The sequence below is a fragment of the Desmodus rotundus genome, chromosome 8 (genome assembly GCF_022682495.2).
Source record: "Desmodus rotundus isolate HL8 chromosome 8, HLdesRot8A.1, whole genome shotgun sequence".
Lineage (NCBI taxonomy): Eukaryota > Metazoa > Chordata > Mammalia > Chiroptera > Phyllostomidae > Desmodus > Desmodus rotundus.
The window spans coordinates 125,061,664-125,075,636 of record NC_071394.1 but is presented as its reverse complement, the minus strand read 5'-3'; the positions used below and the strand labels follow the sequence as shown (position 1 = coordinate 125,075,636).

The window sequence follows — 13,973 nt, the reverse complement described above, 5'->3', positions numbered from 1 at the left end:
TGGTTTAATGTTTGCCCAGCCCTGCAAGGTTGGGATTGTTATCTTTGTCTTTTGGTTTTTTTTTTAAGATTTTATTTCTCTATTTTTAGAGAGAAGGGAAGGGAGGGAGAGAAGCATCCATGTGTGAGAGAAACATCAATCAGTTGCCTCTCACACATGCCCCAACTGGGGACCGAACTTGAAACCCAGGCATTTGTCCTGACTGGGAATTGAACCGGTGACCTTTCGCTTTGCAGGATGATACCCAACCCACTGAGCCACACCGGTCAGGGCTGTTATCCTTGTTTTTTAGATGTGAGACTGGGACTCCAGTGATATAAGTCATGGAGCTTGGAAGGGACAAAGCCAGCAGTTAAATTCAGGACCTTCCAGCTCCTGAGGCTGAGCTCTGGGCCCTGGCACTACGGGGCTGAGAGGCCTCCCTGCAGCCAGGCTGGCCCTTGGCTGTGGCAGTGGCCTCTGAGGGGTAGGGTACAGGGAGCCGGGAGGAGAGCCCTCATTCCTCAGCAGCCAGGGCCCTCCAACTCATAACCTGGTGGGTGGGGAGCACCTGCTCCCAGGTCCTGAACTCCCTGCTCCTTCCTTGCATGCTGCAGAAATGTGAAGATGTTACCATGGTAACACAAGCAGCTAGAGACCTTGCTTTGGCCCTAAACCTGCTGGCAGCTGCCCGCACCCCTGAGGGAGTGTTCTGCTCTCACCTTGTACCCAGGAGACCTTGAAGCTGTGGGTAAACCCGATACCCACACGAACACTGGGAGGACTGAGGGTAGAGACAGGGAAGCCCCCAGTGGAGTGCAGCCCACCCAATGCAGTGCCAGAGGACAGACATACCGTGGCAGTCCAGGTCCTTTGGAAGCCCCCAGGACCACAGAAGTCAGCCTGGCTCTCGGGCAGACAGGTGAAAGGCCACAGTAAGAGAGAGGACAAGAGGGCCCCACCAGGGCTCTCTCCCTCTCTCCCTCTTCCCCTCTCTCTCTAGGATCTGGGTCTTGACATGGGAGAAGGAAGCCACTCTGGCCACCCAGAGGCTCCGAAAGACCCTGTGACATTGGTCAGGGGGCCTCCCCACGAGGCCTTCCTGAACACCTGTTAAAAACGGCAACTGTCACCTCCTGCCCTGCTTTAGTTTTCTCCTAAGAAACAATACAATGTGCTTGGCTGTTATATCTTTACTGGAACACAACCCCCCTGAGTGAACTTCTGCCTCTGTGACTGCCATGGTACCCTCGTCCCAGAGCAGTGCCTGCACGGAGAGTTCAGGGACTGTCACCAGGCACAGGCCTGGCTGTCAGCAAAAGGCTGGGTGGGAGAGCCCCCTGCTGGTGAGGGAGGTCAGGAAGGGTTCTGGAGGGTTGGAGGCTGGAAGGAGTGGGTGGGCCTGGTGAATGCGTGTGCAAGTGTTTGTGACTAAGTGGTAGTGTGTGTGACTGTGTTAGTGTGTGCGTGAGTGTGTGTCACTCTTAGCATATGTATGAGTGTGACTGTGACTGTGAGTGTTAGTGTGTGTGTGTGTGTGTGTGTGTGTGTGTGTGTGTGTGTGTGTGTGTGTGTATAAAGTACCCCAGGCAGGCAGCCCGTGGACACTAACTCAGGGGCAGCTGGCCACCAGGTGTCCGGATAGCTGAACAGATGTAGGAGGACCCAAGTCCCCACCTGGCCACCAGGACCTGCGGGCTCACCTGAGAGATATTTGACCTGAGCCATCACATACAGGGGGTCAATCAGAGCTGGTGCCGCTTTCACTACAGGATTCAAGATCGCAGCGACTTGTTTAAGAAGCGGAGACACGATCTGGCCCGGCGACCGGGGCTGTGGGAACATGGGGGTGTGGCTGTGAGCTTCACCCCATTCTGAGAGAGGCTCCCGGAGTGCTCAGAAAAACTCTCCCAGTGAGGGAACTTGGCTGCACACACTTACTGTCCACTCTGTACTAGCTAGTGCTGGAGCATAAGCCCCAGAGAATGGGGACTTTGTCCTGTCCATGCCGTGTCCCGAGCACCCAGCGTGGTGTCTGGCATATGGCCGGGCACGCAGTGCGCATTTGCGGAATGACTCATTATTACAAGGCATGCGGCTATATTAGGCGAGTCAGACAGAATCCTTGCCCACCAGGAATCTCGACTGGCTGGGAAAGCAGGACCAACAAGTAAAGACTAGCATTCTTCTTAGAAGAAGGGAGCCCAGTTCTTCTCCAGGATGAAGGCTGGGGCCCGGGAACCCGCTCCTCCAAGTGAGGTCCCTGGACCAGTGGCACCAGCGTTACCAGGGGGCCTGGTCAAGATGCAGGCCTTCTACCAATACCTGCCCTGGAACAAGTCCCAGGTGACATGTGTGCTACGTGCGCAAGTTTGAAGAGCACTGGGCTCCCCGACTGCCTGGGGCTTTGAGCAGCCTGGTGGCTGGTCATGGGAGGTCCCTGCTTCTGTCCCAGCCTGTTCTCCAGCCTCCCCCTGCCCCATGAAGATACACCTTCCTCTGACCTGCTTGGGGCAGAAGAGCAGGTACTCCCTGGCGATGCAGACCAGGAAGAGGGGGTCCAGCTTTTCCAAGTACTCGGAGCCCAGGGGCAGGCCCTGCATGCGGGAGAAGTGCAGCTCCGCTGCCTCCCTCAGGAGCGCTGTGACCTCCTGCTCCCCCCTGTGCTTCCTGGAGGCTAGGAGGGCTTGGAGGAAAACCAGCACCTGTGGGAACAGGCCCAGGTCTCGGGACCAACGCCAGCAGGCACGCTGGTCGTCAGGGGTTGGGTGGGGGCGGGGAAGCAGAGATCCAGGCCACCTTGGCTGCTCTCTACTACAGGCTGGGAGTGGAAGGAGGGCAGCAGACACACTCCTGGGCTACCCACGCCTCCAGGGAGCACTGACCTCCGACGTCCCCAGGGACTGCTGCACCTCCTTCAGGAATTCCAGCTGGTGCGCAGCCTCCTCCAGGTGGCCCTCTAAGATCTGGCACCAGATGAACCCTGGGAGGGCAACAGAAAACAATGAGCAGCCAGCTCCGAGGTTCTGCCAGCGGTCCAGGTCCTGCAGGCCAAGGAGCCGGGGAAGGGTCTCAGGGTCAGGGACCTTTTCCAGCATCCTCGTATGGAGTGATGCACGCTCCTGATAAAGGACTCACATGCCAAGGCGATGCGGAAAAACATCCCTAGCTCCTGTTCTGGCTTCAACCATGTCTCTTTCCAGAGGTAACCACCAGTAACGAATTGGCTTATTACTATATACACATATTTCCCCACAGTTCACACAGACCTACCCCATTCTCTTTAATGGAGACGTGCTATCCCGCTGTGGGTGTAACCACTTACTTAACCATAGCCCTACGGACAGACGGGTGCCTCGTCTTGCCTTCAGCTCTGTTCAGTGATTAAATATTGCACGGCCGTGGTGCACATGTTTTGTGCGTTCCGATTCCCGAAGCAGAGTGGATGATAGGCCAAAGAGCATGCATTTCTAAAGACCGATAGATAAGCCCAGCCTGTCCTCCAAGGATATTCGAACTAATATCCCTGCCAAGACACTGAACGTAGCCTTTCCTCACAGTTTCGCAGGCGTGCTTGGCTCTTTGCCAGTCTAAAAAAGTGGATTCTAACTTGTTTGAATTCACAGTGTTTGAATTGGGAAGAATGAACCACCTTTTCATCTATTTAATGGCCTTTTCCTTTCTGCTGTGAATTTTCTGTTCACCCCTTTTGCCTGTTTTCCTTTTGGGGTGATTTCATTTCTCTTCATATATTACGAACCCTTTGGAGCAGTCATTTACTGTTAATTTGCCATTTACCTTTTCACCCTGTGACGGTGTCTCCTGCCATCGATTAGTTTTAACTTTTTGCACAGTCAAATCAGTAAAATATTTTCCTTCACAGCTTTTGGGTGTGTGGTTACGCGTAGAATTCCCCAGGGGCTCTACGTCAAATTTAATTTTTATGTTTAAATACTTAACGCATTTGGGATTATTTTTGAGTATGGTGTGAGAGGGGACTTAACTTCAGGTTTTTCTTAGTGGTCAGCCAGTATCTGACCACAAGTTCTTGAAATTCTATTGGTTTGAAATGCCATCTTTATCATCACAAGACCTGCTTCTGCCCCATTTTATCTACTTGTTTGTTCCGGCGTCGGCCTCGGGCTGACTTAACTATTGTTGTTCGGTGAAGTGTTTTGAATTTGGAAGCACAGAGCCCTTCTGTTTTCACCGTTCTTCTTTGGACGCTGTTTCTTGACCAGTTTGGTACATTTATTTTTGACTGTGTTGCTAATGACCAGCTTGGTTTTCAATTCTATCCATCCTGCTCTGGCTCATCTGGGGAATTTTTTGCTTTGCCATCACTTTTTAAAGTTTCAACAACTCTCTATTGATCTCTATCCTGCCCCCGCAGTGGCTTGCTCTTTACGTATTGGCACCACAGCCTTTGGAGCCAGCCAACTCCAGAGGTGTTTTGGGGGGGAAAACGCCACCTTACCTTTGCCCCTCGGGAGCCGTGGCTTTGCCTGCTCCGCTGAGCCCCTCATTCGAACCTGCTGCTAGAGCTACAAAAGGACTGGACGCATGAGTACTAGCTGCTGGGCAGACTTCCCAACTTGTTAAGGTTACCGATGTCCTCGGACAGGCCAGATAAGATGGTGATTCCAAGGAGTTACTCCAGCGGGCTTGCCCTGGGCCAGAGTGCGAGGGCCTGTCCCGTGGACTTCCCTTCTGGCTGACCAGCCGGGGCTGTCCCTTGAATGAGGAAATGGGGAAGGACTCAGCTGGGTGGTGGAACGTTTTAGGGGGTTTTGCCCGCGTGCTGAGCAGCCAAGTCCTTTTGTCCTTCTCGCCCCTGTGGTGGTGGGGAGGCACCGGGGGCTCTGCTCCGCTCCCTGGTGAGTCTTCTGGGTTCCACCGCTGGTTGTTAACAACCCTGCTGCAACTTCACCAGCTGCCCCGCGGCGTAATTTGCTCCCTGCCTCTGGTGACCCTTGTGTTTTCAGTGTTTGTTTTTCCTGGAGCTCTCTGGGGAGAGCTGGTCTGCTCGGTCTCCACCCATGCTCGGTGTCCAGCCTCGCCCGAGTGCCTATGCATGTGATGCCATCTGCTTTATGTCCTCTAGAAATGTGAAGTTCTCAAGGTTTCTGGTCCCCTGACAACACCTTTCCCTATTTCTACGGCTGCATTTATCTTTATTAGATGCCTCCGATTCTTTTCATGGGACCTGGGATGAGGAGGAGGCATGGACTGAAGAGTCAGCCTGACATGTTGAACCGGAGGTGAAAACCGACCGCTCTGACAACTGCGCGGCACAGATGAGGAGCCCGGCGTACAGAGAGAAGTGACGTGCCCCAAATGACAGAGCTCCTCAGAGCTAGGACAAAGATGGGCCCGCCTTAACCACCAGACAGTACGGCTTCCTCACTAAACCCTGACCCAAACTAAACACTGCTGGCCTGACTTTGCCAGAAACCACGGATCTTTGGAGGGCTTTAAAAAAATGTGTAAAATGAAAATCGGGCTCTGCAAAATTCATTTGACATTTTCATAAAGGGGGGAAGCGTCTGCACAGACAGGGAAGTAAAACTCTCAGAACAACTCACTGTGGCGGCCTTTCGGCTCAGGGGCCTGTGGAGGGAGGGTCTCTGGAGGCGAGGCTAGAGGCTTTGGGGCGGCGGGTGCTGGGAGGGTGCCTGCCACACTGGCCTTGAGGGGCGTGAGGAGAGGCGAGGCTGACCGAGCAGAGGGCCAGGCTGCCCAGGGGTCAGAGTGTGGGCCTCGGAGGCCTGTTGCACATCAGAGTGGCTCTGAACGCACGTTTGAGGGCTCCTGTGCCTCTTACACCTATGCTTACCGATTCATGGAAAGGCGCCCTGTCATACAGTGCACCCCCCAACTCACACCCCCTCTGGTCTCTTTTGGACCCAGGAAGGCCACCCTGCTTGGCTCCCAACACCTGCCCTCCCTCCACCCCACCACCACCCAGCCTGCAAAGACCTGTCAAGGCAGCCACGCTGTTCTCGTCCAGTTTCATGGCCTCTGAGTACCACAGAGATGCCTCTTTCACTTGGTCCTGCAGGATGAAGAGGTAGCCCAGCTCTACGGCCACGTGGGTGCAGGAGGGTGTGGCCATGAAGGTGTGCTTGATGAAGTTACACACCAGCCGGACAATCACCTGGTGCCTCCCACACTGCAAGGAATGGACACAGGGGGATGGGGAGACCAGTCGGTCCAGTCTGTCTGAACCCGGCCACCTCAGAATTGGGGGACACTTTGACAGGCCTGGGGGCGGGGGGGCTCAGGAGAGCCTAAGAGGCATCCTGCATCCAGGCAGTTGGGTCTGCATAGCTATTCAGCTCCCCAAGAACCTCCCACTGGCCACATCTGCAGAACCTGCCCCCAGCCACAGGGACAGTAATCCCCTGGCCACAGTAATTGGTCCCGCGGATCCCCATGAGGTGGATCAGAAATTGAAGCTGGGCAACAGAGCTCTTTGTATCCCGATGCTGGGAAGTGGCCCTAAAGGCTGTGGGCAGCCACGTTCTCTGTCAGGTGTGGAGAATGAGGCAGAGAGAATCAGACACACACATTGGGGGGCAGATGGGCTCCCAGCGGCATTTGACCCCACAGTCTTGGTCTCTGAGGCCCAAGAGCCGCCCGTGTTCTTACGGGAAGTCCTTCCAGTAAACCTTGCTGTGGCTGAAGGGTCCGACAGAGTCAGACTGCTTGGCGTCCGGGGCTGTTTCACCTTGCCTGATGTCAGGGAGGCCTCCTGGGCAGGCCAGCCTTCACAGGTCACTTCCACAGAAAGAATATGGGAGTGGGGTGCCCAGTACCCCGAGGTCAGAGCCGGGTATGGCTCTGCTGTACAATGGCCGAAAAGGCGCCTCCCACTCTAAAAGCGCTGCCAGGCCTCATCCCCCTGATCTCAACATCTGTGAGGGGTGCCTGGGTCAAGGGGACGGAGCCACCTGGTACAGGCACTGGCCAGAGGCAGGCAGGGCCACAGGGTGTGAGAGACACCAGCCTGAGAGGCCAAGTTTGTGCCAGAGAGAGGAGAGGCGGGGCACACAGGGAGCACCTGGAGGGACCATAGCACCCCCCGCCAAACACACACACACACACACACGCACACACGGAACACAGTGAGAAGCAGGGGTTCAAAAACCAGGAAAGAGCCTTCTTACCAGTCTACTAATCACAAGAATTTTTTTAAGATGGAGGCTTGGATTTTGGGGTTCTCTTGTCTCTAGCGCCTTAATCAGATTTTTAACATGGTCGGCAGCCTGCAGCGACAAAACAGAGAATGTCAGAGGCAGCGGGTGAAACAGGAGTCGGGCAGAGGTTCTCAGCCCTGCCTGCATGTTCCCATCCACTGGGAAACCTTGTGACACCCATGGCTGGGAGCCGCCCCAAGGTTCAGCTTCAACTGGACTTGGCGGCTCCAGGCATCGGCCCCAGGCATTGGCCCCAGGCATTGGCCGGGCTTCGGAGACCTGCAGGCAGAGCTTTCAGGAACACCGTTCACCCCACAGCAAGAGCTGGCGCTGCCCCTTGAATTTGCAAAGAGGGGCTGCCCTTCAGACCCATTCGGGAAAGAGCCAGGAGCCAGCTGTCACTGTGCCCAGACCACAGCCCACTAGACCAGCAGCAGGCCACCTGCTCCATGGTGACGAGTCACCACACTGGCGTCTCTCTGTCATTCCAGGGAACCCTCCAAACGGACCTGTAAGACGGTTAACCATCCGAACTTTCCAGTCCAGCAACTGTAGGGTTCAGAAGGGCTAGAGAATTTCCCTGAGGTTACCAGGTGGCTGACTCCAAAGCCCATGTTCTTTCTCACTGTCCCCTCTGCCCACTCCCCCGCCAGGAGCAGGGAATTCTCAGCTATGAAGAAATTCCAGAAGAGAAACCCTGATGGGGTGGGTCCACTGTGCTCAGTCAGTTCAAGCCAAATTAGAACTGGCAGCTTGGGCGGGGCCGAGGGGTAGATCCCAGAGTTTGAGGTGGGGGCAAAGGAGAGGCATCATATGCTAACTGTGCCCGTGAACCTAACCCTCAAACCAGGGCCCAGGAGGTCTTGCCCAGGGCTCTGGGGTCTCAGGGAGCTGAGGACAGGCCTGTTTTCTTGTTCCTGTCCTGGGACAGTGCTTGGTCGCTTTTCAAGGGTTCCTCCCAAGTACAGAATGTCCCCTCCACCTCATCCCACCCCACAAGATCCGCAATCCCAGGGCCGCGCAGGAGGAACCAGAAGCGCCCTTCCTGACACAACCTCTTAAAAACTCTTGCTCCACCACACTCTCCACAAAGGTGACGCATTTATTCAAAAGGCAAGGTTTTGGCTGAAAACACAAACTCTTTTTGAAAATAAGAACCTGCCTGAGCATTGAGGTTTCATGAAGAATTCCAGGTGTTTCTGACCACATTTGAGAGCCATTTGGGTTTCTTTGGAAAACTACAAGGCTGAGGCGCAAGTGTGGGGCCAGGTCGTGCCTGGTCAATATCTGAGCAATTCCAACCCTTCCCTAAAAAAAGAGGCATTAAAAAAAAAGAAGGAAAAAAAAAGCAAGCCTTGGCTGGTGTGGCTCAGTGGATTGAGTGCCAGCCTATGAACCAAAGGGTCACCGGTTCGATTCCCAGTCTGGGCACGCGCCTGGGTTGTGGGCTGGGTCCCCAGTCAGGGGTGTGCGAGAGGCAACCACATATTGATGTTAAAAAAAAAAAATAGCCATTTCCTGAAATCTGAAACACAAGACTTCTTTGGGTTAATATAGATCAAGGTGTCACAATGCACCAGGCACTGTTCCAAGTTCTCCCACTTGTCACATCACTGAGTCCTTAGAACAACCTTAACAAAGTGTGTGGAATTATCTCCATTTTACAAATGAGGATCCTAGGGCTTACCCAGGTGGAGGTACCCATCCAGGTGCACACAGAGAACGTGTGGCAGAACCAAAGTCAACCTCACTGCCTGCTTTTGAACTGTATTGCCTGCAGACCAAACAAGAGCTGAACAACTTAGCACGGGGTATAGGGGAGGGGGCAGAGGGAGCTGAGATCCAGGGAGCACCCTCCGAAGCCTTGATCTAGGAAGGGATAGAGGTGCTACGAGGGTCCCTCCTGGGCTATGTTTGTTTCAAGGCTCAACTTCTTTTTTTAAGATTTTATTTATTTATTTATTTATTTATTTAGAGAGAGGGGAAGGGAAGGAGAAAGAGAGGGAGAGAAACATCAATGTGTGGCTGCCTCCTGCCCACAACCCAGGCATGTGCCCTGACTGGGAATTGAACCAGCAACTCTTTGGTTTGCAGGCCTGTGCTCAATCCACTGAGCTACACCAGCCAGGGCTCAAGGCTCAACTCCTGAGTCTTGAAAGAACTTACTGTGGTTATGTTTCCTTCTCTTGCAAGTTCATGCATGGCTAGAATTTGGCAGGCATCAATATTTCCTTCATCTTTTTCTAGGATTCTGAAATAGGAAGAAGAGGCATGTGAATCAAGAGTATTCCCAGGCCACGCTAGGATGGTGTGGCAGTGGAAACTTCTGATCGTCTTCCAATATCCATTCTCCTCTTCTTTTAATAATAGAACTGGTGGGGCACATGGCTACCCAGAATAAAAACTACACTTCCCAGCCTCCCTTTGCAGCTTAGGCATGGCCATGTGATTAAGTTCTCGCCAATAAGATGTGAAAGTGTCCAGTGTACTATCCGGTGGTGCCCTGTCAACATGCCTTCCATTTCTTTTTCCTCCTTTCTGCCGGCTGGAATGTGGACCCTGGGAGCAACATCCTAGGGTTGGTAGGGCAGCAAGACAGAAAGGGCCTGGGACCCCATAGAGTTAAGCTGCCACCCCAGCGCTGGACCACTACCCACACTTTTCCCTAAGAGGGGAACAACCTTTTATATTATTTAAGTCACTTATTTTGGGGTGTCTTTGTTCCCACCCCAACTCACATGGACATGACCATGGTACCAGGATCTGGGGAAAGGGCACCTTGGTTTCCATCATGTGTCATTGTGAACATGCAGTTTCTGACCACATTAGGGACTTTTCAGTATTCTGTTCCTTTATAGAAACTTCCAATTTTCTAGTCTGGTCAGGGAATGGCCTTCTGTTTGATTGACGGTTACTCTAAATAACATGCAAATTCTAACATGATTAGGCACAGTCCACATTCAAGCAGTTCCAACCATTTACAATGATTATGAAGGTACTATGAATCTCATACATTAGAAAATTTTATTTTATTTTTTTTAAGATTTCATTTATTTTTATAGACAGAGGGAAGGGAGGGATAAAGAGAGGGAGTGAAACAGCAATGTGTAGTTGCCTCTTGTGCGCCCTCTACTGGGGACCTGGCCAGCAACCCAGGCATGTGCCCTGACTGGGAATCGAACCAGCAACCTGTTGGTTTGCAGGCCTGTGCTCAATCCACTAAGCCACACCAGCCAGAGCTAGAAAATTTTTAAAAAGCTTTAAAAATACTTATGGACTAAAGAACTGGAATGGATATCTGAGAGTTCTTAGAACCAAATGACACTAAAAATACTCCACATAAAAATGTGTAGACACTGTTAAAACAGTACCTCAAAGCCAGCCATCGAATGAAATTATTATATTCTAAAAGAATATGAGAATGGGTTAGTCAGGCATCCGAGTCAAGAGTTAGAAAAAATAAATAAATAAAATCTTAAAAAATAAATAAAAGTGGGAGAATTCCATGAACATCAGTAGCTGTGAACACTTCTGTGAAGGAAGGTGTCAGGTGTTAGGCTCAACCCAATGGCAGCAAACACTGCCTCCCTGAGGGTACAGGCAGCAGGGCCCGGGGAGGCGGCCTGGCATACCCGTGGTGGTGGCGTTCGGCCAGGTGCTTCTAGATATCCTGTTGGCTCAGGTCCAAGGATCCAAAGCAAGCTCTTGACCTAGCTCCTGCCAAAGACACTGGCCAGGTGTCAACAGAGAGAGGGATGCTGAGGGCCCACAGAGTCACTCTTGTACCCTTGGGGCCCAGTGGGCTGAGAAGGGTGCGATCACTTCCAATTTCCTACCAGCCCCTCCCTCTCCGAGACTCAAATCCCCCACTGTCTCCAGAGGAATGTCGTCCCTCCGCAGGGAAGGGAGAGGTTTGTTTGTGTTTTGTTTTCTTCAGAAGTAGGCTGTGTATTATCACAGAATTTATTAACAATTCACTGTGATGTCTTAGTTATTCAGAAAAAAAATAGTCCATGAACTCTTTTTAGGGAGAAAATTAGTATCGCACATTTTTGACTTACTTGATAAAAAACCAGTTAAAGTGTTAAGGAGATAAGCTTCCGTTATCTAGAAAATTCCATCCTTGAAAAAACTTCCATCAGACATCCTCCCCTGAGGCTGTCTGCATTTCTCTCCACAATGAAAATGCTGCAGGGTTGTCACCCTACACCTGGGTCTAGCTTCCCTGAGTCCCAAGAACTCCTGAAACCTCCGCAGTCTTGCGGACGTGGCTAGCCTCAGACTAAAGTCTTCTCTCAGTCACCAGGGACCTTTTCTGCCTAAAGTTTATATTAAAGTAAATTACACTCATAGTTTAAAAAAATTAAATAAATAATACAGGAGTCCCCAGCCCCCTACCCCTACTCCTCAGAGGCGACTGCTTTTCACCCTGTGGCCCTTGTTGCTTTGGGTTCTTCAGGTAGTTCCCTCCCTCTCTCCTCTAAACAATGTGCTTATCCCTCTTGATATGCTTATTTCTTTTTCCATGGATTGAACCCACAACCTTGCCGCATCGGGGGCGATGCTCCCACCAACCGAGCTACCGGGACAGAGCAACAGGCCTATGTCTTGTCCACTGTAGGCCACAGCCGCTGGTTCCTGCCATGACAGGTAGGTGTTGAGTTTACATCATCCCCCCCCCTCCTCCTCCTGGTAAGACTCTATCAGTACTCACAACTCCTCCAGGGATGATTTTACTTTTGTCTTGTTCCATCAAATACCCAGTACCCCCCATCTCCCCACCTTGTACCACGGGAACACGTTAGCGGCACGGTAGCCCCTCGCCTCTCACCTGTGTCCTGTTTCTACCGTCTGCTCCCAGTCCTGCCGTGCCAAGAACAGCTTCATCTTCAGGACCCAGGCAGGCAGGAAGCTCCCCGAGAGGACCGTGACCTGGTTCACCACCTCCAGGGCCCCCGAGTAGTTCTGCTGCGTCATGTAGTACGTTGCCTGTAAGAGCCGAAGACACGAGCCTCCGCCAGTGTCCACGAAGGGAGGTGGGGCTGTCAGTGCCTCCACCAGCACAGGAGCTGAGACTGACATGCGGGGAGGCAGTGACCAGTCCGGGTCCACAGCAGTCTTGGGCTACAGGGTGGGCAACGCAGGAGCTCCAGGGTGACAGCTGGGCCCTGAGCAGCCCTGGACTTCAGCTAGGCTGAGTGAGGGCTGCCCCCTACGGACAGAGTTGGGGTCACAGGGCATTTGCCAATTCCAGAAATGGCTCATTCATTTCCCACTTGCTTCCCTGAAGCTCGTCCCTAGAAACTGCTCACTGGGGCCCCAGGCAGCCACTGGGTGTCAGCTAGATTTGCAAGCAACCTCGTCTATAGCAAGGCTGCAGGGCTCTTCCTCTGCCCGTGGCGGCCACCAGCTTCCCCTAGGTGGGTCGTGACGCAGGGGTCTGGGGGCAGAGGGCAATGCTCCTAAAAGACTTGAAACCGGACCCTGAAAAATCGGAGGGGATGCTTATGATAGACCTACAGTAACCCTCCACCAAGAGACTTATTCAAGAGGAGGATTTTTCTCAGGAAAGACTGATTAGTAAACGTGTTCACCACCCCACTCTCTCTAAGTGTACAGCTGGAAACAATCGCAACATCCAAACAAGAAGAGATCGGGTTGGTGAATTCCGTTAGTCCCGTTCAGTAGGGGATTGGCTGTATGTTGCCATTCAAAATGACATCTGCTGATGACAACGTCTTACCCCAAATGATGAGATGCCCTATGATGTGAAGGGCCCCATCCCATCCCACCACCATCCTATGATGACAACTATATTAAGTAACACTACCCCCCGCCCAGGGATGGGAGCTGCATGTGATCCCCTTCCAGGCCCTGGAGGGTTAGTGGCGGGTGGCTCCCAGGGGCGCCTCCCTTCTAGAATCGCCCCTGGCTGAAGGGAGCTGCCTGCTGCCAGGTCACACCCCTCCCTGGGGGCAGCCCACACCGAGCACCTCCTCTGTGAGGGGCGGTGAAGGGCCCTCCCAGCTCCACAATGCCAAGCAGAGTGGGCTGAGGCCTTTGCTGTGACCACTGCCCCACTCAGCTTCTCCCTGGGCCCAGTCCCGCTCCTTTCTGCTTCCCCACAGGTCTTGGTCCCAAGGGTGCTCCCTGATAAAGCTCCTGCATGAGAATCTCCCAGAAAAGCAGCCAGAATAAAGACGGGGAGGCACCGCCCTAAAGTGTTCACGAGTTGTTTTGGAGCAGTAGGGCTCAGGGTATCACAAATTCATCTCTTGACTTTTTTAGACTTCTGTTTTGTTTTTCTTTTTTAATGTGTGCATGTACATTTTTAAAGAAAGATGTATAAACACGAGAATAAAAGGAGAGTTTTTCTCTTAGATTGATTCAATGAGGGTCATTTAAGGGAAAAGGAACTTAATTTAAATTAAGATCAGAAAATAAAAGCCACAAAACATACCTCCCTTCTCTTCTGGCCGACTGGGCAAGTCTCACAGGTGGGGAGAGAGGGGGTGAAATGAGGAGGAGGAAAGGAAGATGCAGAGAAGGGGGCCTCAGAGAAGCCAAAAGGCAAACAAAGGCAGCCTGAAGAAAGCTAAGGAAGGACAGACCCTGAGGAAGAGACCCCAAAGGCCCCATGCAGGATGAGACAGACACTCCGACTGAGCAGGAAGGAGGTGAGAGATGGGGGTGGGTCCTGCACTGTGAGGTGACCTGCCCACTGAGGGGCCTGGAGACTGAGGGTGGGGCCTGAGGTCACTTGGTGGATCTCTGGCTCCAAAGGCCCAGTCAGGG

At 52.7% G+C, this 13,973-nt stretch overlaps 1 protein-coding gene across 4 annotated transcripts in view; it reads right to left on the bottom strand.

The window, feature by feature from the left end:
- The window catches only part of TTC21A (tetratricopeptide repeat domain 21A), a 33,500-nt gene that overhangs the window by 14,562 nt on the left and 4,965 nt on the right, over window positions 1–13,973 (bottom strand). For all 4 annotated transcript variants that reach the window (XM_053930181.1, XM_053930182.1, XM_053930183.1 and 1 more), the window contains exons 6-12: window positions 12,010–12,167; window positions 9,345–9,429; window positions 7,149–7,247; window positions 5,959–6,151; window positions 2,865–2,962; window positions 2,484–2,684; window positions 1,683–1,812 (exon numbers count right to left, since the gene is read on the bottom strand). In XM_053930181.1, coding sequence (XP_053786156.1) covers window positions 1,683–1,812; window positions 2,484–2,684; window positions 2,865–2,962; window positions 5,959–6,151; window positions 7,149–7,247; window positions 9,345–9,429; window positions 12,010–12,167 — 964 coding nt within the window. The remainder of the gene's footprint in view (window positions 1–1,682; window positions 1,813–2,483; window positions 2,685–2,864; window positions 2,963–5,958; window positions 6,152–7,148; window positions 7,248–9,344; window positions 9,430–12,009; window positions 12,168–13,973) is intronic.